The sequence below is a fragment of the Bubalus kerabau genome, chromosome 5 (assembly GCF_029407905.1).
Source record: "Bubalus kerabau isolate K-KA32 ecotype Philippines breed swamp buffalo chromosome 5, PCC_UOA_SB_1v2, whole genome shotgun sequence".
Classification (NCBI taxonomy): Eukaryota; Metazoa; Chordata; class Mammalia; order Artiodactyla; family Bovidae; genus Bubalus; species Bubalus kerabau.
Genome location: NC_073628.1, coordinates 14,596,407 through 14,624,373, shown reverse-complemented (window position 1 = coordinate 14,624,373; position 27,967 = coordinate 14,596,407). Strand labels below are relative to the sequence as shown.

The 27,967-nt window shown below is 53.8% G+C and overlaps 2 protein-coding genes across 4 annotated transcripts; one reads left to right on the top strand and one right to left on the bottom strand.

Annotated features, from left to right (window-relative positions):
* The first annotated feature begins 8 nt into the window (after positions 1–8).
* Positions 9–13,067, top strand: TMEM132A (transmembrane protein 132A). 3 transcript variants are annotated; one of them, XM_055581140.1, is made up of 11 exons: positions 9–229; positions 2,792–3,006; positions 3,214–3,432; positions 4,341–4,672; positions 6,683–6,832; positions 7,834–8,029; positions 8,113–8,256; positions 9,768–9,970; positions 10,481–10,757; positions 11,165–11,356; positions 11,779–13,067. In XM_055581140.1, the coding sequence occupies exons 1-11, from the start codon at positions 130–132 to the stop codon at positions 12,835–12,837; spliced, it is 3,087 nt and encodes a 1,028-aa protein (XP_055437115.1). In that variant the 5' UTR covers positions 9–129; the 3' UTR covers positions 12,838–13,067. The 3 variants fall into 3 exon arrangements, with proteins under 3 accessions (XP_055437115.1, XP_055437114.1, XP_055437116.1); XM_055581139.1 differs by having other exon boundaries at positions 7,831–8,029; XM_055581141.1 differs by lacking the exon at positions 11,165–11,356 and having other exon boundaries at positions 7,831–8,029.
* SLC15A3 (solute carrier family 15 member 3) lies at positions 13,063–27,967 on the bottom strand. Its single transcript, XM_055581142.1, has 8 exons — positions 27,409–27,967; positions 23,703–23,992; positions 19,760–19,907; positions 17,999–18,109; positions 17,013–17,181; positions 14,745–14,903; positions 13,764–13,919; positions 13,063–13,287 (listed from the first exon to the last, which is right to left on the bottom strand). Exons 1-8 carry the CDS (start codon positions 27,964–27,966, stop codon positions 13,133–13,135), a joined length of 1,746 nt encoding a protein of 581 aa, XP_055437117.1. The 5' UTR covers position 27,967; the 3' UTR covers positions 13,063–13,132.

Here is a 27,967-nt window from a genome sequence, read left to right as displayed (position 1 = left end):
GAACTGCAGCCGCCGGGCGGGCGGACCTGCGGACGCGCAGGCAGCACCGGGGACTCACCCGGCCTGGAGATGCCGGGCGGACCGCGGCCACCTGAGCCGCCCGCCTAGTCCCCGCCTTCCTTGGGAAGGATGTGCGCCTGGATGGCGGGGCGCACGGCCGCGGCTCCCCGGGGGCCCTGCGGCCCCTGGCTCTGCCTCCTGGTGGCCTTCGCCCTGGACATCGTGAAAGGTCAGCGGGAGGGACAGGGCGGGGCGAGGGGCAGCCGGGCCCAAACTGAGGCCGGGGACGAGGGATGCTAGGGAGCCGGGAGTCTACGAGTTCTGGGACGAAGCCCCGAGCTGAGTCGCCCGGCAACCTGCCCTGAGGGTGGCGAGGTCTCATCCCCGGGATCTGGCCCCCAGCCGCGGGCCTCTGTTGCTTCCCTCACTTGCATAACCTGGCGATTCCTTCCTGGTCCAGGACCAGCACGGTCCCCGGGCTCTCGCGCGTCATCCTCCCACCCTCGCCGAGTCCCCGCACCTTCCGCGAGCTTCCCCTCCAGCCGGGACGTCTAACCTGGTTGCCCCCTGCCCCGCACGCACCACCTCCCTAATTGGCCGTCCAGAGAGCTGTAGCCCTGTGGCTCCTAGCCCCCTCCCCTCTGCCCAGAACCTGAGAGATCCTCACTGCCTTCCCCCTGCGCCAAGGAGCTCTCTGACCTTGGAGTCTCCAGGGGTTGCCCCATCCATGCCTTCCTGAGTATGGGGATCCCTGGAGGAGGGGCAGAGCCTCCCCTGGACCCCATGGGTGGGAGTCAGGCTGCCCCTGGCGTGGACTGAGGCTGCTAGGTGGATGATGCCAGAGAGAGAGGGGGATAGTGAGACATTTTCTGCCCCCGCCCCCCCTCCCTCACAAGAGAGCAGAACTCTGAGTGATGGGAGTCCGTGGGAGTCAGGCCACAAGACCATGTTGTAATTATCCAGGCAGTGGAATAGACAAGAGGACCAGAAGCCAGGGTCTGACCCCAGGGAGCCACAGTCACTCACCTGTTACACTTGGGGAGGGGGGAGTGAAGCTTCTCACCACAGGCTGCTTGGAGGGAAGGGTCTTGAAGGAGGTTGAAACCATCCAGTCCCCCAGACCAGCAGTGGGGCTGAGAGTGAACTGGCTCTAGGGCTCCTTTCAGCCACCTGCTCCCCTCCCTGGGGACCCAGCAGGAGCCCTAATAACCCCTCACACAGAGAGAAGAGGAAAGGCTTGTCACATCTATTATGCAGCAGCAACAACCCCTCCTCCAGACAATGTGCCACCAGTTTACAAAGCCCTCCTCTGGCTACCGTGTCACTAAATGCTCCTTCTACAGGTGAGGAGCATACTGACCCAAGCTTCATCAAGGCAGAGTTAGGACGTAAATGCAGGTCTCCAGGCTCCCAGAGGGCTTCCCTTGTGGCTCAGCTGGTAAAGAATCCTCCTGCTGTGCGGGAGCCCTGGATTTGATCCCTGGGTTGGGAAGATCCCTTGGAGAAGGGAAAGGCTACCCACTCCAGTATTCTGGCCTGGAGAATTCCATGGACTATAGTCCATGGGATCGAAAAGAGTCAGACACGACTGAGGGACTTTCACTTCAGGTTCCCAGATCATCCTCTCCAGGAATGGGGGATTCTGGGATGAGTGTGACAAGCCCCCTGGTCAACAGACAAGAAAACTAAATCAGAGGAGGAAGCCAGGGTGAGAGGGCAAGCAATCAAGGAGGGCTTCCTAAAGAAGGAGTCAACATTCACATTCAAGGAGAAGGGAGGCGAGGACAAGAGACCTATACAGTCTAGGGAGTGAAGCCCGCAGGGGCGCAGTGGAAAGCAGCCCAGGGTGGAGAGAGGGGGAGGGTGGAGAGACAGGGTGTGTAATGGTGGGTAGCTGGGCTCTTTGACTCCCAACTCTACCACACTCCAGATATGGAACCCCAGGCCAGTCCCTGAACCTCTCAACTTCATTTTCTACAACCATAAAATGGCATTAATAGTAATAAACCTAGTTCTCAGAGCTATTACAGAACACGGAAGCGTTAACATATGCACAGCATTTAAAATAGTAACTTGCACACAGTTAACTTTCAAAAAATTATTATTAGGGCTAGCTAGTAGTCAGTTGATACAAACCAGACATGCTCTGAGGGGTCCTTTGCCCTTTTGAGTGTTGACTACTTTGACTCTCTCCCCAGGCTTCCGTAGGGTTCCTGCCCCCTACCCCATTCTGGACTTGTACTCCAATACCCGGTTGGGATGGCATAGAAAGGAGCAAGTTTGGGAAACCAGTGCAAGGTTGCCATGGTGATGACGCAGTGGTAGCGAGGGTGGATGCCCAGCCAAGTCTTGCCAAGGACCCAGGGGGCAGAGGAAGGGTCTCTAATTCTACAAAGCTCACCTCGTCACCATCTTTTATTATCACATGGACCCTGTCTGGGGAGGGCTTGGTGTCACACAAATGCCTTGGTGTCAGAGGCAGGTAGGTAGAGGGCAGGAGCGGGTAGGGGAAGAGGAGACATTGAGAAGGTTCTGCTGGTGGGAGGAAGGCCTGGGTCTATGGAAGGCAGGAGTGAGTCAGAAGCTGGCAGTCAGTCCTGGATGGAGATTCAAATCCTGGCCCCCGTTACCTGTGAAATGGGGAGATCCCCACTCCAACATCCTGGAAGAATGGGACTCACAGCCCTTTTCTTCCTCCACCTTCCATGACTGCTGTGCCTTGGGACAAAGCTGGATTCAGCCCCTGCCCGCTCTGAAGCTGCCACGACCCCTACCCCTTCTCCCTCCTTAGTGGACTGTGACCAGGACCCCCTGGACCCAGTCTACCTGCCGGCAGCCCTGGGACTCCTGGATGCCCCTGAGCACTTCCGTGTGCAGCAGGTGGGCCGCTACCCCCCTGCCAACTCCTCTCTGGGCTCCCGATCTGAGACCTTTCTGCTCCTGCAGCCCTGGCCCAGGGCCCAGCCACTTTTCCGGGCCTCCTACCCACCCTTCGCCACTCAGCAGGTAAGGAGGTGCCACCAGAGACTCCTGGGCTACTGGGACTCAGAGCCGAGGTCTGCTGTGTGTGGCTCAGGGCCCTTCCACAGCCCTAGTCGCGCTCCCTCTTTTCCAGAGGGGGAGAAGGAGACCCATCAAGGCTCTCTCTTACTAGCCTGAGATTTCGCTTCCCCCCACCCCCTGTTTTGTTGAGCACCCCCATTCTCCCTCCAGGTGGTCCCTCCTCGGGTCACTGAGCCACACCAACGGCCAGTCCCATGGGACGTGAGGGCCGTGTCAGTGGAAGCGGCCGTGACTCCAGCAGAGCCCCACACCCGTGTCCTCTTCCACCTCAGAGGGCAGGATTGGCCCCCAGGGCCTGGCAGCCTGCCCTGCGCCCGGCTCCATGCCACACACCCGGCAGGCACTGCTCACCGAGCCTGCCGCTTCCAGGTGAGTGGGGGCCCCCACCTGGTTTGGCCCTGCTGCTGTGCCCGCCAGAAGGTGATCCCAGAATAGGAAAGAGAGGGCTCACCACTTCTGGGAGGTTTGGGGGTCACAGACCACCTGATTCCATTCCTACTCTGCTAGCTCTCACAGGGCCCTGTTATTTGGGGCCCCTTGAGGAGTTCAGTCTATTGTACATGACTTTGGGCAAGTAACTTAATCTCTCTGAGGTTCAGTTTCTTCATCAGTAAAAGGAGATAATAGCAATTCTTACCTCATATGGAGCTGGAATAAAGAAATGAGATGAGGACTTCCCTGGTGGTCCAGTGGTTAAGACTCTGCCCTTCCAATGCAGGAGGCACAGGTTTGATTCTTGGTCAGGGAACTAGGATCCCACATGCTGTGAAGTGTGGTGCAGCCAAAACAAAACAGAAATAGTAATTAAAAAAAAAAAAATAAATGAGACAGATGCAAGAATAGCTTTTGGCACAATGCCTGGCACAAGAGCAATCCTTCAGCGAGTGTTTATATTATTGCTAATATTGCTTTTACTGTTGCAATTTCCCCTCTTTCGCAGCCTAGCATGGGATTCCACTGGGGAGAGGTGTTCTGTGGGCTGTGGGTTCTGAGAAACCTGAGCTGTAGTCAGGGCAGTCCCGGGGTATGATCAGGGGGAGGTATTGAGGCTGGTTCACTTTGGAATAAGAATGTTCCCAAAGGTAGAAAAATGGCCAATGGGACGTGTTCTAAGACCTAGCCTGTCGTGTCACCAGCTGGCATGTCACCTGCTTGCGTCTCTGGCCCATGCTGGCCCTGTATTTGTGGACCCCTTCAGCTCTGGGTTTCCTGCCAGAGGATGGGTGCTGGGGCTCCCCTCCCCCACCACTCTGACCATGGCTGTTGTGTCTTGGCAGCCATCCCTGGGCGCCTGCGTGGTGGAGCTGGAGTTCCCTTCACACTGGTTCTCCCAGGGCTCGGCCACCCGGGCAGAGCTGGCCTACACGCTGGAGCCAGCAACTGAGGGTCCTGGGGGCTGTGGTCCTGGTGGGGAGGAAGACCCCAGGGAGCAGGCACTCCCAGTGGGCAGTGTGGAGCTGCGCCCAGCGGACCCCCCACAGCACCAAGAGGTGCCCCTGGATGAGGCAGTGACTCTGCGGGTGCCTGACGTGCCTGTGCGGCCCGGCCAGCTCTTCAGCGCCACCCTCCTGCTTCGGCACAACCTCACAGCTGGTGTCCTGACCCTGCGGTGAGCTGCCTGTGTCCCTGGGGATGGGTCAGAGGCAGGGAACTTCTGCAGGAAGACTGGGCAGGTGCCCCCTCTTCTTGGGGTCCTTATGGAATCCCTGACCTCTGCAAAACATGGGTCCATCAGACCCCCTCCAGGCTAGGCACTGGTAGCAGGCAGGACGCTGCCATTGGGCAGGACCTTGAACTTGGAATTGGAAGTAGGAAGCTCCCCTCCCCCCAGCACTTTTCTGAGACTCCTTGGTCCGGTGGGGCTAACGTTGCCCACAATTGTGTCTCCAGGGAGGGGAAACAGGAAGAGGACTTAGAAACTGGGAAGTGTGGTGCCTGGGGGTAGTTAATGCTTGGATGCCCCAGTAGAGGTATTTGCCCCAGTCCCATTCATCTACATCTTTTCCCGCTGGCCACCCTCACCATGGTCCTTAGCCTTTGGACAGAGTTGGTTCCTTCCCATACAAAGGCCCTCCTTTTCATTTCCCTTTCTTTAGGAAGGCCTCCCCACTCCGCCCCAGCCATTCCCCCACCCCACTGTTACTGTTTGTGTGTGTCCCACCCCTGTGTCTCTCCCTCTCTTCTGCTTACTGGCACCATCATTAGATCTTTCCTAGACTCTTAAAGGATGCCAAGCCCTGTGTCTCCACTCTGGAGCTCAGGATAGAGCAAGGCCTGGTTCCCCCGTGTCCTGAGGGACCCCTAGTGGTAGGGAAGGGGGCTGCATGGACATGGATTGGATCATACCATACCCAGCTCTGCAGGGGCAGGGGTTAGAGGGTGGCTGCTGCTGCTGCTGCTGCTGCTAAGTCGCTTCAGTCGTGTCCGACTCTGTGCGACCCCATAGACGGCAGCCCACCAGGCTCCCTCGTCCCTGGGATTCTCCAGGCAAGAACACTGGAGTGGGTTGCCATTTCCTTCTCCAATGCATGAAAGTGAAAAGTGAGAGTGAAGTTGCTCAGTCGTGTCAGACTCTTTGCAACCGCATGGACTGCAGCCTACCAGGCTCCTCTGCACATGGGATTTTCCAGGCAAGAGTACTGGAGTGGGTTGCCATTGCCTTCTCCGGGAGGAAGGGGAAATTCATCCTGTCATCAGGAAAGCTTTTTAAATAAAACAGTATCTGTGTTGCTGGAGGCTTGAAGAATGAGCAGGTGAAAAGAGGAAGGGCAGGGACTTCCCTGGTGGTCCAGTGGCTAAAATTCTATGCTCCCAATGTAGGGGGCCTGGGTTCCATCCCTGGTCAGGGAACTAGATCCCTCATGCCACAAGTAAAAGAGATCACAGGCTGAAACTAAAGATTCCACATGCCGCAATGAAGATCGAAGATCCTGCATGCTACAATCCAGAACCTGCTGTGCTGTGCTTAGTCGCTCAGTCCTGTCCGACTGTTTGCAACCCCATGGAATATATAGCCCGCCAGACTCCTCTGTCCATGGGGATTCCCCAGGCAAGAATACTGGAGTGGGTTGCCATGCCCTCCTCCAGGGGATCTTCCCAACCTAGGGATCGAACCCAGGTCTCCCACATTGCAGGCAGATTCTTTACCATCTGAGCCACCAGGGAAGCCCAGCTAAGATCCAGTGCAGCATAAATAAATAAATATTTTTTTAAAAAAAAATTAAGGAAGGAAGGAAGGGCAGACCAGGCTGAAGGCACAGCTTGAGCAAAGGCTAGAGGCAGGAAGGGGTATGGTGGATGTGTACTTTGGGAGCAGCTGAAGCTAAGGGCGCAATGGAGAGATGTCACAACCGAAGATGAGACTGGACTGACCAACCCTAGAGGGCCTCAGATGCCAGGCTAAGACTTGACCTTATGGACCGTGGGGAGTCATAAGTGCTCTGTGAATGAGGAGAGTGTGTGACAGACAGGACCTGCATGGAGATGGGTCCCCCTGGGTTGGAGGGTGGTGAGGAGAAGATTCAGACCAGAGCTCCTTATCTTCCTGCTCCAATCCAGCCCGCACTTCAACATACACCACCCCACCCATGACAAATTGTACCTATGTCCCCTCCCCCAGGATCAAGGTAAAGAAGGGGCTGCACGTGATGGCTGCCCGCCTAGCCCAGCCCACCCTCTGGACTGCCAAGCTGGAACGCTTCAAGGGCTCCAAGCACCACACCACGCTCATCACCTGCCATCGAGTCGGGCCAGTAGAGCCAAATTCCAGGTGGGTACTTTCTTTCCATGAGGGGAGGGAATGGTCCTAGAGTGCAAGTGGGCAGATTTATGGGGCTGGAGGGGAGGAGGCTGCCACGCGGCCCCCTGTATTTACATGTAGTCAGGCACAAGAGCAGTCAGTCTCCTTCAAGGAAGCAGCACAAAACAGATATCTTTCCTTCACTCAGCTACTGTTTATCCATCTTTTGGCACATGCCAGGTACAGTGTCTGAGTCTTATTCCAGGTGACATCAACCTGTCCTGGTCACCCAGTCACAACCCTCACAGCCACTACCCCATCTCCCACTCCCACTACATGTGTTCATTTTTCCAGGCTGTTAATATTTCCCCAAAAGCCCAGCTGCAGTTCTTAAACACTTATGAACTCCTTATTCATGCCCTGCATCTGGGTCAAGGCCTTGGACTTTGTAGCCTCTGTTTGAATTCTAGTTCTGACACTTTTTGGATAAATATCTTAGGCAAGCTGATGAAACCCACCTCCCCCATTCCCACCCCAGCCTCTGTTTCCTCACCTGTGAAATGGACATAACAATGCACCCCTTATAGTTTATGAAAATAAAGTACTGCACAGCAAGTTTCTAGGCCAGTTTCTGGCACATAGTAGGTGCTTGATCAAAGGAAGCTGTGAGGTTCTTTATAATTCAGGAGTCGAGTGCCAGTCCTGGAAGTGAATCTTCTTCCTTGGTGTTTTATGCCACCCTGACAGCTATGGAAGGCAGAGGTTAGCAAGCCTCCCTGGGGTTGGTAAAGTGGCTACTTGGATCTTGAGCAGATAAGAACTGGGACTCTGGAGCCAGGATGGTTAGGTTTCATTCCAGCTCTGCCACTTTTCACTGCATGACCTTGGGCAAGTTATATAACCTCTGTACCTCAGTTTCCTCATCTGTAAAATGGGGATAATCACAGGAATGACCTCACCAAGACAAGAAGTGCTCATGACAACACCTGACTGCTAGCAAGCACTCAGATTCTCTCTCTTTTGGCCAGCAGCCCCCTTGAACTGTCCGAGTTCCTGTGGGTGGACTTTTTGGTGGAGAATGGCACTAGTGGGGGCGTGGCGGTCACTCGCCCTGTCACCTGGCAGCTGGAGTACCCAGGCCAGGCCCCCGAAGCAGAGAAGGACAAAATGGTGTGGGAGATCCTGGTGTCAGAGCGGGACATAAGAGCCCTCGTCCCACTGGCCAAGGTAAGGGGTCCACAGCTCTTCCTGGCCAGGCTGGGGGTGAAAGAGGTGGAGAGCTTGGGGCTGAGCCTCTGCTGCACCCCCAGGCTGAGGAGCTCGTGAACACGGCACCGTTGACTGGAGTGCCGCGGCGCGTCCCTGTGCGCCTTGTCACCGTGGACAGTGGTGGAGCTCTGGTGGAGGTGACAGAGCACATCGGCTGTGAGTCGGCCAACACACAGGTCCTGCAGGTGAGTGGCACGTGGGGGCTGTACCTGCTTGATGCACACGCAGCGTTCCTCCTTCCCCAATCAGGTCCCCAAGAGAACAGCTTCTTTTTCTTTTTTTCAATCTTTTGGCCACACTGCACGGCATGTGGGATCTTAGTTCCCTGACCAGGAACTGAACCTGTGGCCCCTGCATTGGCAGCGTGGAGTGTTAACCACTGGGCCACCAAGGGAGTCCCAGAGAGCAGCTTCTTCTTGATACCAGTGACCTCCTTAGGGGAACCACAGCTTTGGTCCCACCAACTCTCTCCAGAGTTAAGTGGGAGCTGTACCACCCCAAAGCCCCCAACTCAGGCATTTTCCCATTCATTATTACATTGGCAGATGAACTGACCTGGGAGGGTTAAGAGCATGTACTTTACAGTGGGAAAGTTTTCGCTTGAAACCCATCTTTGTTATCAACTAGCTGTGTGACTGTGGGCAAATCTCAACTTCTCTGAGTCTCCGTTTCCTAAGTTTTAAAATGAAAATATATTTTAAGGATGTTGTAAGAATTAAAAGCACTCTACGAGGGACTTCCCAGGTGGCCCAGTGGCTACGACTTCTCTTTGCAATGCAGTGGGTGTGGGTTTGATCCCTGGTCAGGGAGCCAAGATCCCACATGCCTCCCGGCCAAAAAACCAAAATATAAAACAGAAGCAGGATTATAACAAATTCAATAAAGACTTTAAAATGGTCCACATCAAAAAAGAAAAAAAAAAAAAAAGGCACTCTAAGACTGTATTCAGCAAAGCAGGGGCCGAAACACTAGCGGCTGCTGCTGTTACATTCGTTGTTGTTCTTCAGTCGCTCAGTCGTGCCCAGCTCTCTGCCACCCCATGGACTGTAGCGCACTGGGCTTCCCTGTCCTTCACCATCTCCCAGAGTTTGCTCACTCATGTCTATTGAATCAGTGATGCCATCCAACCATCTCATCCTCTGTTGTAGAATAATTATCATTATTGGAGCCTTGAAATAATGCGTGAGGCTTTAAAAAAAAAAAAAAAAAAAAAAGGCAGGGCAACATTCCCCAATCAAAATTCTAAGAGGGGGAAGCCCAGAGGCTTTGCTTCCTAAATCCTGGCTGCCTGAGAGAAGGTGTCCTTTGCTACCTGTGCCAGGTAGCATTATGTAAGTGGTTCCTACCTGAGAGTCCTTGGGTAGATACGCCTGCCTTGCCCTTACCCTTTGTCTACCAACGCACTAATGAGGAGCCAAACTTGTGCATTCAAACCCTTACCTGCTGGCGGAAAAATTTTGCTGTATGCAAAAAGCCAGTTTCCCCAACAGCCCCAGGTAAACTCAGGGAAGGGCGGTACCTCCCTGGGCAATGGATCTTGGCTGCTTGGGAAAATCTCAGGGAAGCCATACCTTATAGTAGAATACAGGATGAATTTCAGCCTTACCCTTTCTTACGGGTAGGAGTCAGGAATACTCTCTGGTCTGCACCTGTCCGCTGTGGCTAAGCCCACCCCCTGCCCTCTGCCCTTCCACAGGTGTCCGAGGCCTGTGACGCTGTGTTTGTGTCTGGCAAGGAGAGCCGGGGCGCTCGAGGGGTGCGGGTGGATTTCTGGTGGCGCCGGCTGCGGGCCTCGCTGCGGATGACTGTGTGGGCCCCGCTGCTGCCCCTGCGCATCGAAGTGACTGACACCACCCTCGAGCAGGTCCGAGGCTGGAGGGTACCCGGCCCAGCGGAAGGGTGAGTGGAGCCCTGGGGAAGCTGGCTGGCCTTGGCGAAGTCCCTCTGGTACTGAGCTTGCGGGGAGGGGGGCGGGATACCGCCATAAACCCGAATTGGCAAAACTGCCCTGTGGTCTGCGGTTCCTTCTGCCCCTTCCTGCCCTTCACACAGTCTCTGACCGCTGTTTGTAACTGCTGACCTCCACTCCTCTCCTCCTTCCCTGCCTCTTTAATAGTACATATCACTTCTAACATACCGCGTGATCAGGTTAATTTTGTTTGTGGTCTGACTATCCCCCTCCGCACTCCTCCCCTCATGCATAGTCAAAGAGTTCCAATTAGGAGCCAGAGGGGACTGGAACTCAGCGCCAGCAGGTGGAAGGACCTGACCACTGAGGCGCGACTGTGGGCAGGGCTTGGATAACCTGTCCCCCACCTGGAGGCGGGGCCTCTCGTGGGCGGGGCCCTCGGCCAGCGAGGGGGCGGAGCCCGCGCTGACGCCCCTCCCCCGGGCCGCCCTTTCCCTCAGGGCGCCGGAGCCAGAGGCTGCGGGGGTAGAGGAAGCGGAGCGGCGCGCCCGCGGCTGCCGCCTGCAGTACCAGCGTGCCGGCGTGCGATTCCTCGTCCCCTTCGCGGCCCATCCGCTGGACGGCGGCCGCCGCCTCACCCATCTGCTCGGCCCGGACTGGCTGCTGGACGTGTCCCACCTCGTGGCACCGCACGCTCGCGTGCAAGACCCGCGCGTAGCCTCGCTGGAGGGAGGCCGGGTCCTGGTGGGTCGGGAGCCCGGTGTCACCTCCATCGAGGTGAGCAGACGCCCCGAAAAGGGTGTATGGAGGTGACTCCCAGAATATTAATGGGCAGGTGCGAAGAGTGTCGGAAGGGCCCAGAGTGCACCTGGGGAAGTATGAGCCCGGGGGATGGGGGATTGGGTCAAAATAGGGCGGCCGTGTAATGAATGGGGGCGAAGTCCTCAAAGTATGAAGGGCGGGGGTTGGGTGTAGGGGGCCAGGTCTTGAGAGAGGAGGTAACTGTCTCTTAGGAGTGGGATTGTGGTCCAGGTATGTATAAGGTGTGTGGTTGGGGTGCAGAAAGTGGGAAAGCTGCCTAGCTCATAAACCAGATCCCTCCGTAGGGGTGCTGGGCTCTCAGAGGGGAGAGTCTGTCTGTGGGTGATAACTCTACCCCACTTCCAACTCCCTCTCACCCTCAGGTGCGCTCCCCATTGTCTGACTCCATCCTCGGGGAGCAGGCGCTGGCTGTGACGGACGACAAGGTCTCGGTGCTGGAGCTGCGAGTGCAGCCGGTGATGGGCATCTCACTGGCCCTAAGCCGGGGCACTGCCCACCCGGGGGAGGTCACAGCCACGTGCTGGGCGCAGTCCGCCCTTCCCGCCCCAAAGCAGGTGACACGCTGCGGGGTCAGGGGGTTGAGGTCGACATCTCCAGCTGGGGGTTGATAACCAGAGGGATGGGAGGTACCTCCACCCTTCACCTTAGGGTTTTCAGGATGAGGACGGACTCCCTGTAAGGTAGTGAGCACTCTGCGGCTGGTGGTGATCAAGCAGTGGCTGGCTGGAGTGTGGCAGTGGGAGGTTATTAGAGGGCTCTAACTGAGGACCCTCCCGATGACTCAGACCCTGAGCCGAGTAGCAGACAGGTGATTGACGCATGTCCCCTCTCTCCCTGTGTCTTGTCCCTCTCTGCCTGTGTCTGTTTTCTCTGGTCTCTTCTCCTCCATGTGGCCTGTGTCCGTGGGAGTGGTCTCTGTGTGCATGCGTGCGTGCGTGCCCTCGCATGTCTCTGCCTGTGTCTGTGTACCCCACAGGAGGTGGCCCTCTCCCTGTGGCTGTCCTTCTCTGACCACACCCTGGCCCCTGCCGAGCTCTACGACCACCATGACCTGGGACTGTCCGTCTCGGCTGAGGAGCCCGGGGCCGTGCTGCCAGCCGAGGAGCAGGGTGCCCAACTCCGGGTAGTGGTGAGTGGGGCGGGCACCGAGGGGCTGCCCCTGCACGTGGCTCTGCACCCCCCAGAGCCCTGCCGCCGCGGCCGCCACCGTGTGCCCCTGGCCTCTGGCACTGCCTGGCTGGGGCTGCCCCCTGCTCCCACCTCAGCCCCTGCCCTCCCATCCAGCCCAGCTCGGAGCTCATCGCCAGCCCCAGGAGCCAGCGTGGGTGGAGGACGGTGGGCAGCAGGCAGCATGGGGGGCAGCGGGGATGTGAGGGGCAAGTTCGAGCAGACAGAGGAGGAGGCCAGGAAGGAAGAGGCAGAAGCTAGGGAGGAGGAGGAGGAGGAGGGAGAGGAGGAGATGGTCCCCACCCCTCAGCGGGTCACCGACCTAGAGCTGGGCATGTATGCCCTTCTGGGCATCTTCTGTCTGGCCATCTTCATCTTCCTGGTCAATGGCGTGGTCTTCGTGCTGCGCTACCAGCGCAAGGAGCCTCCCGACGGTGCCACTGACCCTGCCTCCCCCCAGCCCCACAACTGGGTCTGGCTGGGCACCGACCAGGAGGAACTGAGTCGCCAGCTGGACCGGCAGTCCCCTGGCCCGCCCAAGGGGGAGGGGGGCTGCCCCTGTGAGAGTGGGGGAGGAGGGGAGGCCCTGACCCTGGCCCAGGCCCAGGCTCCTCCTACTGGGGGCACCACCAGCTCCTCGGGCACCCTGGCCAGGAAGGAAGCCGGGGGGCGGAGGAAGCGTGTGGAATTTGTGACGTTTGCGCCAGTGCCCCCGGCCCAGCTGCCCGAGGAGCCGGTGGGGGTTCCTGCCGTGCAGTCCATCCTGGTGGCAGGCGAGGAGGACATCCGCTGGGTGTGTGAGGACATGGGGCTGAAGGACCCTGAGGAGCTGCGCAGCTACATGGAGCGGATCCGGGGCAGCTCCTGACCCTCCCAGCCTGCCTGGCCCTGCGCCGTGGGCCTCCAGCCCGGGCAGCCTCCCGTTCATCCTCTGGTGCTTGTTGATCCGAGTCCCTGCCTGGTCCCTTGCCGGGACTCCCACCCAGGCCCCCTCTGCCCTGCCCCTTGTCATGGACCGTGGTCGTGAGGAAGGGCTCGTGGCCCTTATTTATGAGAACCATTTCATCCTAACGTTGGAATAAACTGAGAAGGAAACTCCAGCCGGGGACTGCCGCTGTCTGTGTTGGGGGAAGAGAGGCGAGGGTGGGGGATGGGGGCCCTGTTCAGCCACTGTCTCTCCTGGGACAGCTTTGGGGGGCTGGGCCCTTGGCTGCCCTCTCATAGCGATCAGCGATCATGATGAACAGCAGGGCTGCTGCAGCCTGAATGCCGGCCAGCAGGAAGAAGTAGAGGTCCATTCGGCATTTGTTGATGTTCCCTGGAGAAAGGAGGGGTTGGCGTTTGGGTCAGGGTGGGGCTCTCCTGGGGCTGGCAGCTGAAGCCACAGTGGGCAATGGGTGGGATCTGAACACACTGGGCAGATGATCCTCTAGCACTGGGCTGCCCTGGGTGTTTTCTGTGGCGTCTACAATGTCCTGTTAGCTGGCTGTTCTTTCAGGGGCTTAAAACAGACCAAGAAAGGTGACCCTTAACTAGACTGGCAGGGTTCCAGAAGCAGGAAGGCGCCTTGGAGGTCTGCTGAGTTCAGACTCCTTTTGGATAGTTAGGGTCATGGAGGCCCATGGAGGGGAGGCCATACTGTGGGCGGTGGGCTAGGTTTGGGCTCCAACCCCGTTCTCCTGAGTCTAACGTGCCATTTCCTTCTGCCTGGGGTCAAAGCACTTCGTAGTTGACACCCCCTTTCTAAGCCTCCTTCCAACCGTGTCCCATTCCCGGGGAGCCCCCCAGACTCACCAGTATCCTCCGGGCAGTACAGCCAGCCCCCTGGCAGTGACAGTAGTGCCACCAGGCTGGAGCCCAGCAGCGAGCCCACCCCGGACAGGCAGAAGAAGATGCCCATCAAGGCGCCCTGCATGGAGCGTGGGGCCTCTGAGTATGCAAACTCCAGGCCTGCAGAGAGGGAGGAAGGGTTACCCAAGGGGCTGGGGGATGAGCAGAGAACAGGCTCAGGCCCCAGCCTGCTGGGCCACAGCCCCCACCCCACCCCCACCGAGCCTCCCTCCTGGCCTCCCCCAGATGGCCCCTTGCCTCTGCCCGGCTCATCTTCCCTGTCTGGACATGTCCTCCTGGCTGCTCCCACACGGCTGTCTCCCCTCTGCCCCTTCCTCCTGGGTCTCCCACTTCAGTGATGGCACCGCTGAGCCAGCCCGGTCTTCACCCTCTCTCTCCCCCACCCTCTCTGCCCAGCTTTCACATCATCACCACATCATTTTGATTCAACCTCAGAAGTCTCTTCCCAAAGTCTGTCCCCGCCCCTGTTCCTTCTGCCCTGGGCCACATGAACAAAGGGAGGGCAGAGAGGACCCCCGTCTGCCCAGGGGCCTTGGAGATGGACTCGTGGAGGACATGGCAGTTAGACAGGGAGGGGAAGTCTAAGTCCCCTTAGACTGAAGGGGAAATGGGAGTTCACATCCAATCTGTGAAATAGGGAGGTAGAGGGGACAGCAAGTGCAAAGACACAGAAGGTGGGGAACATGGCACCAGGGGGACTGGGGGGAAGTTGGGTATGGGAATGTCTTATTCACCTCTAATCCCTACTGGGATTAGTGCTGACAAGTCCCCACTGGGTAACTGCAGCCCTGCTCAGAAGATCCTGCCTGCCTCCATGAAGACAAGCTCCAGAGGCTGAGCCTGTGAAACCTCTTACTTCAAGGCACCACCAGGCAGAGCCCATCACCTGTGCAAGAGCAGGGCGGGGGTGGGGGTCCAGGGTACCTGCAATGCTGGCAAAAATCTCACTGATCCCGATGAGCAGGTACTGAGGGGTCTGCCACCAGATGGACAGTGGTGCTGCGTAGTACGTGTCCTGCCCAATCTGCTGGGACACAGTCTGGTTGTGATTGATGTATTCTAAACGCTTCATCTCCAGGACTCCTGGTGGCAGAGAGAAGGAATACAGTCAGATCCACCGTAGGCAGCTTGTGCTAAGTCTCTTCAGTCATGTCCAACTCTTTGCGACCCCATGGACTGCAGCCCACCAGGTTCCTCTGTCCGTGGGATTCTCCAGGCAAGAATACTGGAGTGGGTTGCCATGCCCTTCCTCAGGGAATCTTCCCAACCCAGGGATGGAACCCATGTCTCTTATGTCTCCTGCATTGGCAGGCAGGTTCTTTACCATTAGCACCACCTGAGAAGCCTTTAGGCAGCTTTGCCCATGACAGAGCTTGGCAGGTAGCGGGTATTCCCTAAGCAGCTAGTGATTGACCAGGCATCAGGTAAGGAAATTAATACTGGCCCTCCAACTATTCCCTTTTTGCCTTAGCTGCTAGGAAGCTCAGAACTAGATTTTGCACTCAATAACAGTAACAGCTCTTATTAATTGAGAGCCTGTTATGGGTGAGACACCTAGTATACATTCTTGTAAATGAGAAAGAGAACTTTAAGCAATCAGCCCCAAGTCACAAAGCTGATAAGTAGTTGAGGCTGTGCTTGTGCCTCTGTGTCTGGTTTCAAAGCTGGCCCGTTTCCCATGATATCACCTGACTCCTCTGCTGCAGCATCAAGTATTACAGCAGCATTTCTAACCTGGCTTTCAAGTTTATTTTCTCTCCCTTCATTGCTTAGGAGACAGCTGTGCTCTCATGGAATGAAAACCATTTATGTAATTAAGTGACTTGGGTTCCAGTCATGGCCCTGCCACTGGTTAGCTGTGTGACCTTGGGCCAATCACTTAACCTCTCTGAGACCCAGTACTTTCATGCAGGAGGCTCAGTGGCAATAAATCCACCTGCAATGCAGGAAACTGGTTCGATCCCTGGGTTGGGAAGATCCCCTGGAGAAGGTATTGGCTACCCACTCCAGTATTCTTGTCTAGAGAATCCCATAGACAGAGGAGCCTGGTGGGCTACAGTCCGTGGGGTCACAGAGTTGGATATGACTGAGCGACTGAGCACGCACACAGGAATAAAAATCCCAGGATTCTTGTGAGGGTGATATAGGACAAAATTTACCAAAGTACCTAGTTGAAAAACAATCTAGTTTGGGTTTCATCCTTTCATCCTCCAGTAAACAAACACAATACTGTTTACTGAGCTTTAATTCCTCTGGCTCCTACTTATGATCCAGGCATGATGCTGAGTGATTTACTGACTTCATCTTGTTTAATCCTCACAACACTCCTGTTAGACCACATTCCATGAGGGCAGAGCCCAGGCCCTGCATAGTGTCTGAATGAATTACTCTCTCCTTTTTAAAGATGAAGTTCAGAGACACTAAGAAACTTCAGGATCATTACGTCACAAAGTGAAAGGGTTGAGGTCAGTACAGTAGCATGCAAAGCTTCTTTTATCAGAGCCCTTTCTTGTAAGCAGCTTTGCAGCTTCAAATCCTTTTGAAATGGAAGAAAGAAGAGAATAAATAGTAAATACTTTTTGAAAAAAGTCCCCCAACCACTGAACAGCTGTGTGTCTTTGGAAAACACATTCTACACACTTATTGAGTACCCATGTTCATTATTCATGTTGTTGTTCAGTCGCTCAACAAAGTATGTCTGAGTCTTTGCGACCCCATGGACTGTAACCTGCCAGGCTCCTCTGTCCATGGGATTCTCTGGGCAAGAATACTGGTGTGGGTTGCCATGCCCTTCTCCAGGGGATCTTCCTGACCCAGGGATCAAACCTGGGTCTCCCACATTGCCAGGCAGATTCTTTACCATCCGAGCCACCAGAGAACCCCTCATTATTCATAGCAGTGAATAAAAAAAGAAAAAAAAAATTCCCTGCCTTCAGGGGGCTTACATCCCACTGGGGAAAATCTTTCTTCCTCTCTTGACCTGAGCTTCCTCATCTGTCAAAAATGAGAGGAGGGTGGACTCAAGGAGGAGGGTCTCTTTCAGTTCACATCTTCCAGAAACCAAGACTGGCACCCACAGGTGGAGGGTGTACTTGGCCCAGACCCACAGCTCCAGCATCAGCCCCTGGGGGAACCAGCCTCCCTCCAGCCCCAGACAAAGGCCATCCCACTCCCCCAGGCCCTACACTGCACCTGCCACAATGACCGAAGTGAAACCAAAGAACATCCCCAGGGCCATCTTCTGCAGAGCCGAGGGAAGCAGCTTGCAGCGCAGCAGTAAAGGGTCAAGCAGGTGGTCCTTTACAGGCACCAGGATCAGCAACACCACGACATTGGCCAGGAGCAGCCAGGCTTCTGGGATCTGCAAGAAGAAACCAAGAAAGGCAGGTGAGCAGAGCAGAAGGAGCTCGGACTGGGGTCGGCAGACCTGGACTCCATCCAGACTGTCCCTGCGTGACCCAGAGTCAGTTTGTTCCCCTCCCCTGAATGCACACTCCTCGGCTGTGCAACTAGGGGACGGATTAGATCAGGGATGGCAAACAGCTTCCTTTAACTTCTATCAATTGGCTGTGGCTGCCTGGAACATTCATGGGCTCAGCATGAAAGAATGTCGAGATTGATTAGTGATGTCTGCCATGGGCAAGGCGTGAGGTTTAGTAGCAAATATTCAGTTAGCCAAAAAGTCCATTGGAGTTCTTCCATAAGGTGTTAACAGAAAAACTTGAACAAACTTTTTATGCACCTAATATGTCATTTATCTGCCATATAGCTCTCATTATTATGAAGAGTCTTTGATTTTAAGAGTCTCTGAGGCGGCAAGGAACTGGTTTGGAAAGTTCTGGTGCAAGGCAGAGATCTGAGTATCTGGGGGTTCCAGAGAGGGAGCAAGTGAGGAAGAGATGAGGATGCCCCGAGTGTGTCTGATCTGAGGGTCTGGTGCAAACTGGGCAGTGAGGGCCACTTCAGAGCAGCAGTGGACTGAAGCTGGCCTGAAGTCTTGTACAAGCTACAGCTGAGCTTTGGGGCAGGATGCCTGGACCTCCAGGTGCATTTTCTATATTCCAAGGATGCTCTGCCACTGGGGGATGGGAGTGTGGAGGCCGCTTCAGTCTTCCTTTTCTCAGAGGAATCCCCCAGCCTGGCCTGAGATCGCGGCTGAACGCACATGTGTCTCTCACCTTGTAGACACTGCCCTGGGCTCTCAGAGCCTTGGATCTGTTGGTAGGGCAGTTGGGGAAGATGTTCGGGATTTGGAGGTGAAGACCTTGCAGGACGTAAGTGGACTGCATCTGTCAAGAGAGCTAGAGGTGAGGCTGGAACAGAGCTGGCCACCTCACCTCCACCCCAGGACACTCCCAGCTCCAAGTCAGGCACTCCTCTGCAGCAGTACAGGGTGGCCAGGCAGCTGTCCCCTTTCCTAGTCTCAGGGAGAAGAGACCATACCACCCTCCTCGCTCCTGGGGAGCTTCCGTCACTCTGTTCCCAGGCCTGAGGGCTACGTGCCTAGCTTTGCTCCAGAGCCGGGGTCCCAGCTGGTCTGGCTCATGTTCATGTCTCCAGGGCCAGCGTAGAGTACTCGTGGATAAATGTTTGTTGACATGGGGAAGATAATGACATGGTTGGCCCCATGGGGAGCTCTTATCTGACACTGAAGCCAAGCTGAGTCACACACGTTGACACAACTGGGGATGCGTAGCCACTGATCCACCAGAGTGTCCCTGGACACAGTGGCAGGAGCAGACTCCAGGGGGCCCTGCCATCCCAGGTGTTACCCTGTTAGTTGCTCTGTGAGGGAGGGGGATCTGAGAGAATCCCACAGAAGGGCCGGGGGCAGCAGAGGGCCCTTGTGTTGACCAAGGCAGCAGCTATTTGCTGACTGGTTATGGAAGGATGTCAGTGTTCTAACAACTGGTGTGACTGGGGATCACCATGGACACACACGTCCCATCACAGACAGTTTCTGCCTCTGTGCTGTCCCCAAGTAGCAGGCTGACCCCGAACGACCCCCATCTTCTGCATCTCAAAACAAGATTCCTAGAAAGCAGATGTGGGGCCTGGGGCTTAGAGATTGGAGTTAGTTGCCCACCCTCCACATACCCACACACTTTGCGGGGCGGGAGAAAGCAGTGGTTCTCAAACCTCGCTGAGAATTAGCATCATCTGAGAAGTTTATTACACTAGAGACTCCCCTGGCAATTCTCTTTCACAAATCTGGGGGTGACACCTGGGAATCTGTATATTTTTTAAAAACTTTGCAGGGGATTCTGAGGCAGAGCCAGGGCTGGGAACTTCTGTTGCAAAGCACTCGAGGTGCTGAGCTTGCCTCAGACTTGCTGTAGGGTCTCAGGTAACTGATCCACCTTCTCTGGGCTTTCATTGCCAAGTCGGAGAATCAGAATGCTTCAGAGCTGTCTGACCTCTAGTCTAACATGAGAAACTGAGGCTGGGAGGTATGGGGTGATTTATTCAGTTACTGGGCCTCAAACCCATCTCCAGAGCTCCTTGTGCACTCAGGGACAGCTTTGCATCAGGGCCCACCTGGCTGCTACAGGCAGCAGTTCACTTTGTGAGGCCCTCTCCCTGCAGTTCACTTTGTAAGCCCTTTCCCCATTCCACAGGGGGGATGGGGGGAAGGGCTGGTAGCTCAGATGGTAAAGAATCCGCCTGCAATGCAGGAGATGGGGGTTCGATCCCTGGATTGGGAAGATCCCCTGAAGAAGGAAATGGCAACCCATTCCAGGATTCTTGCCTGGAAAATTCCACGGACAGAGAAGCCTGGTAGGTTACACAGCCCATAGAGTCGTAAGAGTTGGACATGACTTAGCGACTGAACCACACCACCCTCATTCCATGTGCCCAGAGCATCTATGGTGAGAGATGAGACTACTAAGGGGCTTAGGGAGCCACTTCCTCCAGAGTGAAAGGGCAGGGGTGCTGACCTGGAAGTATACCATCCAATACGGCACCAAAGTCACCATGACGGGCAAGATCTTCACCAGCACCTGGAAGTTAGCGATGTCCTCTTGGGGGGAAGGGCCAGGCTGGGGAAACCTCTGGTCAGGCAGCAGCTGGGCACTGGGAGGGTCTCTAAGGGGCCAAAGAGGCAGCAGATTAAATGGCAGCTACCGTCACCACCACCATGGCTACCTTCCCACCTCCACCATCATCCCCTACTTTAATCCCATTCCCCTATCACCAATTATCACAGCCATCATCTCGGAAATCCCTGCCCTCCTCTCCTCCACTCCACCATCAGCATCACTTTCACCGACATTATCAACATTTGTACCCCTATCAGCGTCCCAGGGACGGGGGAGCCTGGCGGGCTGCCGTCTCTGGGGTCACACAGAGTTGGATACGACTGAAGCGACTTAGCAGCAGCAGCAGCACCGTCATTAGTACGGTGACCGCAGTCACCAAAGCCATCTTCTCCATGGAATTCACATTCCTATCACCATTAATTTTTTTTTTTCTTCTGGTGTTGGCATTGCCACTGTCAATACGATCACTATCATCCCTGAAGCAGAGGTGGTGATCAAGGCTCATTCCATCCTAGAGCGTCAGCCTCTTGGGTCCTGGGGGAAGTAAGACCAGAGGCTGTGGCAGGCAGAGTCTTGGGGGATTTTTTGGCTCATAGTGTTGATTTGCCTGGGAATCAGGGAAGCCCCCGTTCATGTCTGACTCAGGGAAAGAGGCATTACAATTTGAGACAATCCAGTTCCCCAGGTGTGGTCTCCAAGCCCATCCTCCTTAACAGGCAACATGAGAGCCCTCTCCCTACAGACCAAGGAATGGAGAGGTAGGGGTGGAGGGGACATTATTGGGAAGCAGGAAAGATCAACTTTTACCCTTTGCCCTTTGTCTTGAGAAGTTTCTAATCCCTTTTTACCTAAGAGCCTTGGCTCATCCTTTGAGATGCCCAAAGGGACCATACCAGTGCAGTGTGATAGCCATCGTGAGCTTCTCCCCTCCCAGTTAGTGATGTCGCTTCTTGGCTGAGAGATGGGGTTTATCTGCCCTGCCCTTGAATCTGAGCAAGCCTGTGACTGTGCTAACCAACAGACTGAGGAAGAAGTGACGCTCTGGGACGCTGAAACTCCAAAAGGCCTTCAAGGGACACGGAGCTTCCGCTTCCTGCCCTTTGGGACATTTTCTCTTGGCATGCTTCCTTTCTTTCCTAGCCCAAACACCTTGCTGCCCGGGGGTGAGGCCACACAAATGGGAACCAAGGTGTGCTTGCTGATTGTCAACGTCAACTGCCAACCAGGAACGTGAGCTATCTTGGATGTTCTAACCCTTACAAGCCCCCATGTGAATGCAGCCCCCATGACAACACAAGAAGCAGAACTACCCAGGTGAGCCCAGTGAACCACAGGATTTTGAGAGGCAAAAAAGGTGGTTGCTTAAGACACTAAGTTCTGGGGTGGTTCGTTAGGCAGCAATGGATCATTCAAACAAAACCTTACAGCAATGTACCAGGTTGGGAGAAAGCATGCTGTATACCTTTTCTGTCTAGATTCCATGGATAGGAGCTATAACTGGGTCCACGGTCTAGAGACAGGTTTGCTTAGCGTAAGTAGTCAATAAACTCAGGGAAGAGAGGGGCAAAAGGCAGCCATTGTGCATATGCAAGGTTATTCAGAACTTTCCTCCCTTCTTGTTGTTTACTCAGTCGTGTCTGACTCTTCGCAACCCCATGGACTGCAGCATCCCAGGTTTCCCTGTCCTTCACCATCTCCCGGAGTTTGCTGACTCATGTCCATTATGTAGTTGGTGATGCCATCCAACCATTTTGTCCTCTGTCATCCCCTTCTCCTCCTGCCTTCAGCATCAGTCCTTCCAATGAACGTTCAGGGTTGATTTCCTTTAGGATTGACTGGTTTGATCTTCTTGCAGTCCAAGGGACTCTCAAGAGTCTTCTCCACCACCACAGTTCAAAAGCATCAATTCTTCAGTGCTCATCCTTCTTTGTGGTCCAACTCTCACATCTGTACATGACTACTGGATAAACCATAGCTTTGACTATACGGATCTTTATTGGCAAAGTACCGTCTCTGCTTTTTAATATGCTATCTGGGTTTGTCATAGCTTTTCTTCCAAGGAGCAAGCATCTTTTAATTTCATGACTGCAGTCACCATCTGTAGTGATTTTGGAGCCCAAGAAAATAAAGTCTGTCACTGTTTCCATTATTTTCCCATCTATTTGACATGAAGTGATGGGACCGGATGCCATGATCTTAGTTTTTTAAATGTTGAGTTTTAAACCAGCTTTTTCACTCTCCTCTTTCACCTTCATCAAGAGGCTCTTTAGTTCCTCTTTGCTTTCTGCCATAAGGGTGGTGTCATCTGCATATCTGAAGCTATTGATATTTCTCCCAGCAGTCTTGATTCCAGCTTGTGCTTCATCCAATCTGGTATTTCTCATGATGTACTCTACATATAAGTTAAATAAGGAGGGTGACAATATACAGCCTCGATATTCTCCTTTCCCAATTTTGAACCAGTCTATTGTTCCATGTCTGGTTGCTTCTTGGCCTGCATACAGGTTTCACAGGAGGCAGGTAGGGTGGCCTGGTATTCCCATCTCTAAGAATTTTCCAGTTTGTTGTGATCCACACAAAGGCTTTAGTGTAGTCAATGTAGCAGAAGTAGATGTTTTTCTGGAATTCTCTTGTTTTTTCTATGATTCAACAGATGTTGGCAATTTGATCTCTGGTTCTTCTGTCTCTTCTAAATCCAGCTTGAACATCTGAAAGTTCACAGTTCATGTACTGTTGAAGCCTGGCTTCAAGAATTTTGAACATTACTTTGCTAGCATGTGAAATGAATGCAATTGTGCAATAGTTTGAACATTCTTTGGCATTGCCCTTCTTTGGGACTGGAATGAAAACTGACCTTTTCCAGTCCTGTGGCCACTGATGAGTTTTCCAAATTTGCTGGCATATTGAGTGCAGCACTTTAACTGCATCATCTTTTAGGATTTGAAATAGCTCAACTGGAATTCCATCACCTCCACTAGCTTTGTTCATACTGATGCTTCCTAAGGCCCACTTGACTTTGCACTCCAAGATGTCTGGCTCTGGGTGAGTGATCACACCATCATAGTTATTTGAGTCATTAAGATCTTTTTCGTATAGTTCTTCAGTGTATTCTTGCTACCTCTTCTTAATATCTTCTGCTTCTGTTAGGTCCATACTATTTCTGTCCTTTATTGTGACCATCTTTGCATGAAATGTTCCCTTGGTATCTCTAATTTTCTTGAAGAGATCTCTAGTTTTTCCCATTCTATTGTTTTCCTCTATTTCTTTGCTTTGTTCACCTAGGAAGGCTTTCTTAACTCTCCTTGCTATTCTTTGGAGCTCTGCATGCAGATGGGTATATCTTTCCTTTTCTCCTTTGCCTTCTGCTTCTCTTCTTTTCTCAGCTATTTGTAAGACCTCCTCAGATAACCATTTTGCCTTTTTGCATTTCTTTTTCTTGGGGATGGTTTTCTTCCCTTGGGAAAAGAAACTGATTTGGCTGACTTCTTAGTCTTTCTTATACTTAATATCAAGGTGGTATAGAATTCTGTCCCAAGTGCCTTCACTGTACTATCATCTCCACAACCACCACCTCTGCTGCCATGGTCAGCATTTATTGCCGGAAGTTATTGTCACCGATAACACCATCATCCCTATATCCATCACTTCCATCACTGTCAAGACTGTTAACATCCTCCTACCTTCTACAGTTAGTCCACTGTCAATATTACCACCCCCCTCATCTCCATCACCATCCTCAGGCATAGAGGTGCCCATCATCATGAAGGGCTACCACTGGAGCTGATCCAGAGTATCTTTAAACTGGACCACCCGGCCCCTCCCCCCAGAGCCCCCTCCTCACCCGGCAGAGTGTCGGTGCCACAGTCGGGGACAGCAGTTTTGGAGAGCAAGTTTGAGCATGGAGGACACTTGGCTGCCTGTGGGCGGTTTGATGATGAAGCTGGGGGTGGCAAAGAGGAAGATGAAGAAGGCCAGGCCCACACAGCCCACGACGATGCTGTAGCCCAGCAGGAAGCTGATGTTCTGTTGGATAAAGGCCACCACCAGCAACGACAGCATGGCACCCACATTGATGCTCCAGTAAAACCAGTTGAAGAAGCGGCGGCTGGCATGGCGGCCAAGATCCATCACCTGTCAAGTAGGGATAAGAGTGAGGGCCAAGGAGGTGTGGTGGCACCTTGCCATGACATACTCTCTGTGACTGCATGACCCTCCTACAGAGACACTTCTTCCATCAGTGGGTGGGCATTCTGGCACTTTCCTAATCCCTGATCACTAAGTAGATGCTCAATAATATTTGTCGAATGAATGAATAAACCCTTCCCTTGCGAGTCACTCGTTAATGATAAGGACATTTTGGCGCAGCTGTTTCTTCATGCCCTTGACACACGTTGCTTTTTTATTGTCACTAAGTGGTGCACACAACAGATGTCTCTGATGCCACTTTGTTCATTTCTAGCTGATTTATCCCTTTGTGTTTGAGCAGACCATAGTGTGCATAACCTTCATAGTCAGAAAAAAGCCAGTCAAGATCTCGGGTCTGCTCCACATTATTAAATATGATTCACGTGTATTACTGGAAGAACCAAAGTCCAATGGAGAATTTCCTCTGCAGTTTGGAGATGCAAATAGCGTTTTCTATTGTGCCCCCACCCCCACTTGCCTCCCAGTCAAACAAAGTTGGCATAATCAGGGAAAGCAGAAGTGATCCTAGATGCAGCCCCAAGAGCAGACTTTGGCCTGATTTAAAAAAAAAAAAAATTCAGGCCCCCCAGCAAGGGCAGAAGGGCTGAAAAATCTTTACCCAGGGTTTGGATCAATCTGCAACAGCCAAGCCCCAGGCCCACTTCCGGTCTGCTGGCTCGGATCAACTGTACTGGCAGCTGTCCTGCTCCTAGATCCTGGTCCACAGATTCTGACTCAGCAGGTCTGGGGCAGGGCCCAGACATCTGAAATCTGAAAAAGCAGTGAGCTCTGGAAGTCATCTCTCTAAATAAGCAATTCTGTACCCCATCACCCCTTCAACAACTCCCCAAATCTCAGAACCTATCATTCTTCTTCTACCCAGAGATACATATATCCATTAGCTAAGCAGATTTTGTCAAGCTTTAACTTCTGTGATTGCACTAGGAAAAAGATAACTAGGTATTTTGTTCCTTTTCCAAATGTAAGATTAGAGTTCACACAGATGCATTTAAAACTGCATCCCTTTGGAGATTTTGAGGGATCCTCTTGGCAATAAAGAGGGAAAGGCCTGTCCACTCACTGAAAATCCTTGCTGTAGACTTTCAAGCAGAAAATTGAATAAGTCCCATAACGAGCAGTCACTCCATTTATTAATTGGATGTAAATGAATATGACAATTGCAACTCTAAGGGGAAGAGCAGACAGCCCATTCAGGATATAAATGAGTTCTCCCAAAATGAGCAGCCACTTTGTTGAGAATGATGGATGGCCCGTTCTGAAACCAGCAAGTGTGTTAAAACACTGGGCTCCTGTGTATGGCTGTTCTGCCAGATGATGCCAACCCTTCCCACCCTCAAGCCCATCTGACTGCCCCCCTGAATTCTGCAACAGCCTCCTCACTGCTCTGGTGTGCCCACTCTTGTGACCCCCATCAACTGTCTACCTGTGGCCAGAGCCATTTTAAAGAACTCAAATCTAATCATGTCTATCCCTGCCTCATATCATTTTAGTGTTTCTGAACTGCCCTAGGGGTCAGGCCAGACCCCTAGGCAGTCTTTCAGCCTGGCCCGGCCCCACCCAAAGTCCATGCTGCCCAGTGGCCGAGCCTCTGAGAAGTCAGTTCTGCCACCAAAAGGTGGGAGAGACAGGAGGCAGTAGATGGCTGAGGCCCTCTGGAGGTCAATGAGGTCAAGGCACATATTAAGGGCACCTGGGGATGGGGTGGGATGTCAGTGAAGAGGAGAGTTAAGGGAAGATGAGAGATTCCCAGTGGCAGATTTTGGGAGTCTCCTGGTCTGAAGGAAGATCAGTGGGGGCTGAGAAATGGAGAGGGCTGTCCTGGGGGCACTGAATCCCCCATCACCAAAGGAATCCAAACAGGCTGGGTGAGTCACTCCTTGGCAAGGACACTGGAGACTATGTTGGATGCTGGACTGTGGATGACAGCTGGATGCAATGATGCTTTCTAAAATGTCCCCTTTCTGATTGTAACACATGTAATTAAAGAGCATTTTAAAATAGACAGTTAGGTAAAAAAAGTACAACTAACTAGTCCAGCAGCCTGTTTCCACTACTGTTACAATTTTTCCCAGTTTCTTCCTTTTGTAGACACCTGGTCTTTTCACATGGCTGTGATCATATTCTGTATGCAGTTCTGCATTGCTTTTGCTCATTAACATTGTAAGTGATTTTTTTCAAATCATGTTACATATTTTTAAAAATTACTGTCTAACATCCCACTGAGTAGAGCTATCAAAATACAGCTGTGCTATTAGGTATTTATCTAGCAGTCATGTACAGATGTGAGAGTTGGACCATAAAGGAGGCAGAGGCCCCAAGAATTGATGCTTTTGAACTGTGGCGCTGGAGAAGATTCTTGAGAGTCCCTTGGACTGCAAGGAGATCAAACCAGTCAATCCTAAAGGAAATCAATCCTGAATATTCATTGGAAGGACTGATGATGAAGCTGAAGCTCTAATACTTTGGCAACTTGATGCAAAGAACTGACTCATTGGAAAAGACACTAATACTGGGAAAGATTGAGGGCAGGAGGAGAAGGGGGGAACAGAGGATGAGATGGTTGGATGGCTTCACTGATTCAATGGAGATGAATATGGGCAAACTCCGGGAGATAGTGAGGGACAGGGAAGCCTGGCATGCTGCAGTTCATGGGGTTGCAAAGAGTCAGACATGATTTGACAATTGAACAACAATAAATCAGGTGATTACTCATTCAGTTAGCAAATATCTATTGAATTTCTCCTATGTGCCATCTTCTGTCCAAAAGGGTACAGAAAAAAGGCTCAGTAGTTAGGATATTGGCCCAAGTGCTGAGGGTTCGTGAGCGGCAGAGCTAAGATGTGAACAAATAGGCCTGACTCCACCTCTGGCACAGCTGGCAGGAAAAGGCTTGCTCCTCTTGCAGCCCCCAGATGGCTATAACACACAAAGCTGGGGCTCCTGACGGGGCCTGAAGTCCAGGTAGCCGTATCCTCCTTTTGAGCTGCTCTCTATGAGACCTTGTCAAGGTTGATTAATGTCCTGTAACCTCAGTGTCCTCATCTGTAAAATGGGCATAACGCACCTACCTACCCTGTAAGTAGTTCAGAGGATGAAATGAATTAAAACACGGAGTGACACATCGTCAAAGAAGGCCAACTAGGATTGTCGCTATTGTTGTCGTTTTAGTTGTTGGAATAAGCAAACTCCGACCCCCCACCCCCACCGCAGCTTCTTTCAAATAAGGAAACTGGACCCGGGGAGGGGAAGTGGTTTGTCCAAGGTCACGCCGGCAGTCGTAGCCTCCTGACTCCCAGATCCCTCCCTCTCCCCGCCACACTCCCTGGCACTCTGCCACTCACCTGGTCGGCCCCAAAAGAGGTGAGGTTGCTCCTGACGGAGCTGGCGGCCAGGGCGAGCAGCAGCAGCGCCGCGTAGAGGGTGGGCGCGCAGTAGGTGGCGCGCCAGGTGTACTGGCATCCGGGCGAGGGGCACGCGGGCTCCAGGCGCGCGGAGGGCATCTCTCCGCAGAAGGAGCTGCGGCCGTCGGGGAAGGCGGTGGCGGCCAGCAGGCCAGAGGCGGCCAGGTAGAGCAGCAGGCTGAGCACGATGGCGCGGTAGCGGCCCAAGTACACGTCGGCCAGCCAGCCGCCCACGGGCGCCAGCAGGTAGGAGGCGCCCAGGAAGACAAGCGCGGCGCGGGACGCCTGCTCGCCCGCCCAGTTGAGTTCGGCGCTGTTTAGGTAAAGCACAAGGTTGCCCGCGACGCCGAAGAAGGCGGCGCGCTCCAGCATCTCCACCAGCAGCACCGCGGCCGCCGCGGCCCGCCACCACCGACGGGGCCTCCGCGGCCTGCGCGCCAGGAGCGCCTGGCGTTCCTCCGACTCCCAGGGCGCCCGGGGGGCTCTCGGCCCGGGCATT

Excerpts from the sequence above, each read along its gene's own strand:
- TMEM132A (XM_055581139.1), top strand. The coding sequence starts at position 130 with ATGTGCGCCTGGATGGCGGGGCGCACGGCCGCGGCTCCCCGGGGGCCC. Across the intron at positions 8,257-9,767 it reads CCAACACACAGGTCCTGCAG|GTGTCCGAGGCCTGTGACGC; the intron begins GTGAGTGGCACG and ends GCCCTTCCACAG. Across the intron at positions 10,758-11,164 it reads CCGGTGTCACCTCCATCGAG|GTGCGCTCCCCATTGTCTGA; the intron begins GTGAGCAGACGC and ends TCTCACCCTCAG.
- SLC15A3 (XM_055581142.1), bottom strand. The coding sequence starts at position 27,966 with ATGCCCGGGCCGAGAGCCCCCCGGGCGCCCTGGGAGTCGGAGGAACGC. Across the intron at positions 19,908-23,702 it reads TGGCACCGACACTCTGCCGG|AGACCCTCCCAGTGCCCAGC; the intron begins GTGAGGAGGGGG and ends TTGGCCCCTTAG. Across the intron at positions 14,904-17,012 it reads CACTTCGGTCATTGTGGCAG|GAGTCCTGGAGATGAAGCGT; the intron begins GTGCAGTGTAGG and ends CTCTGCCACCAG.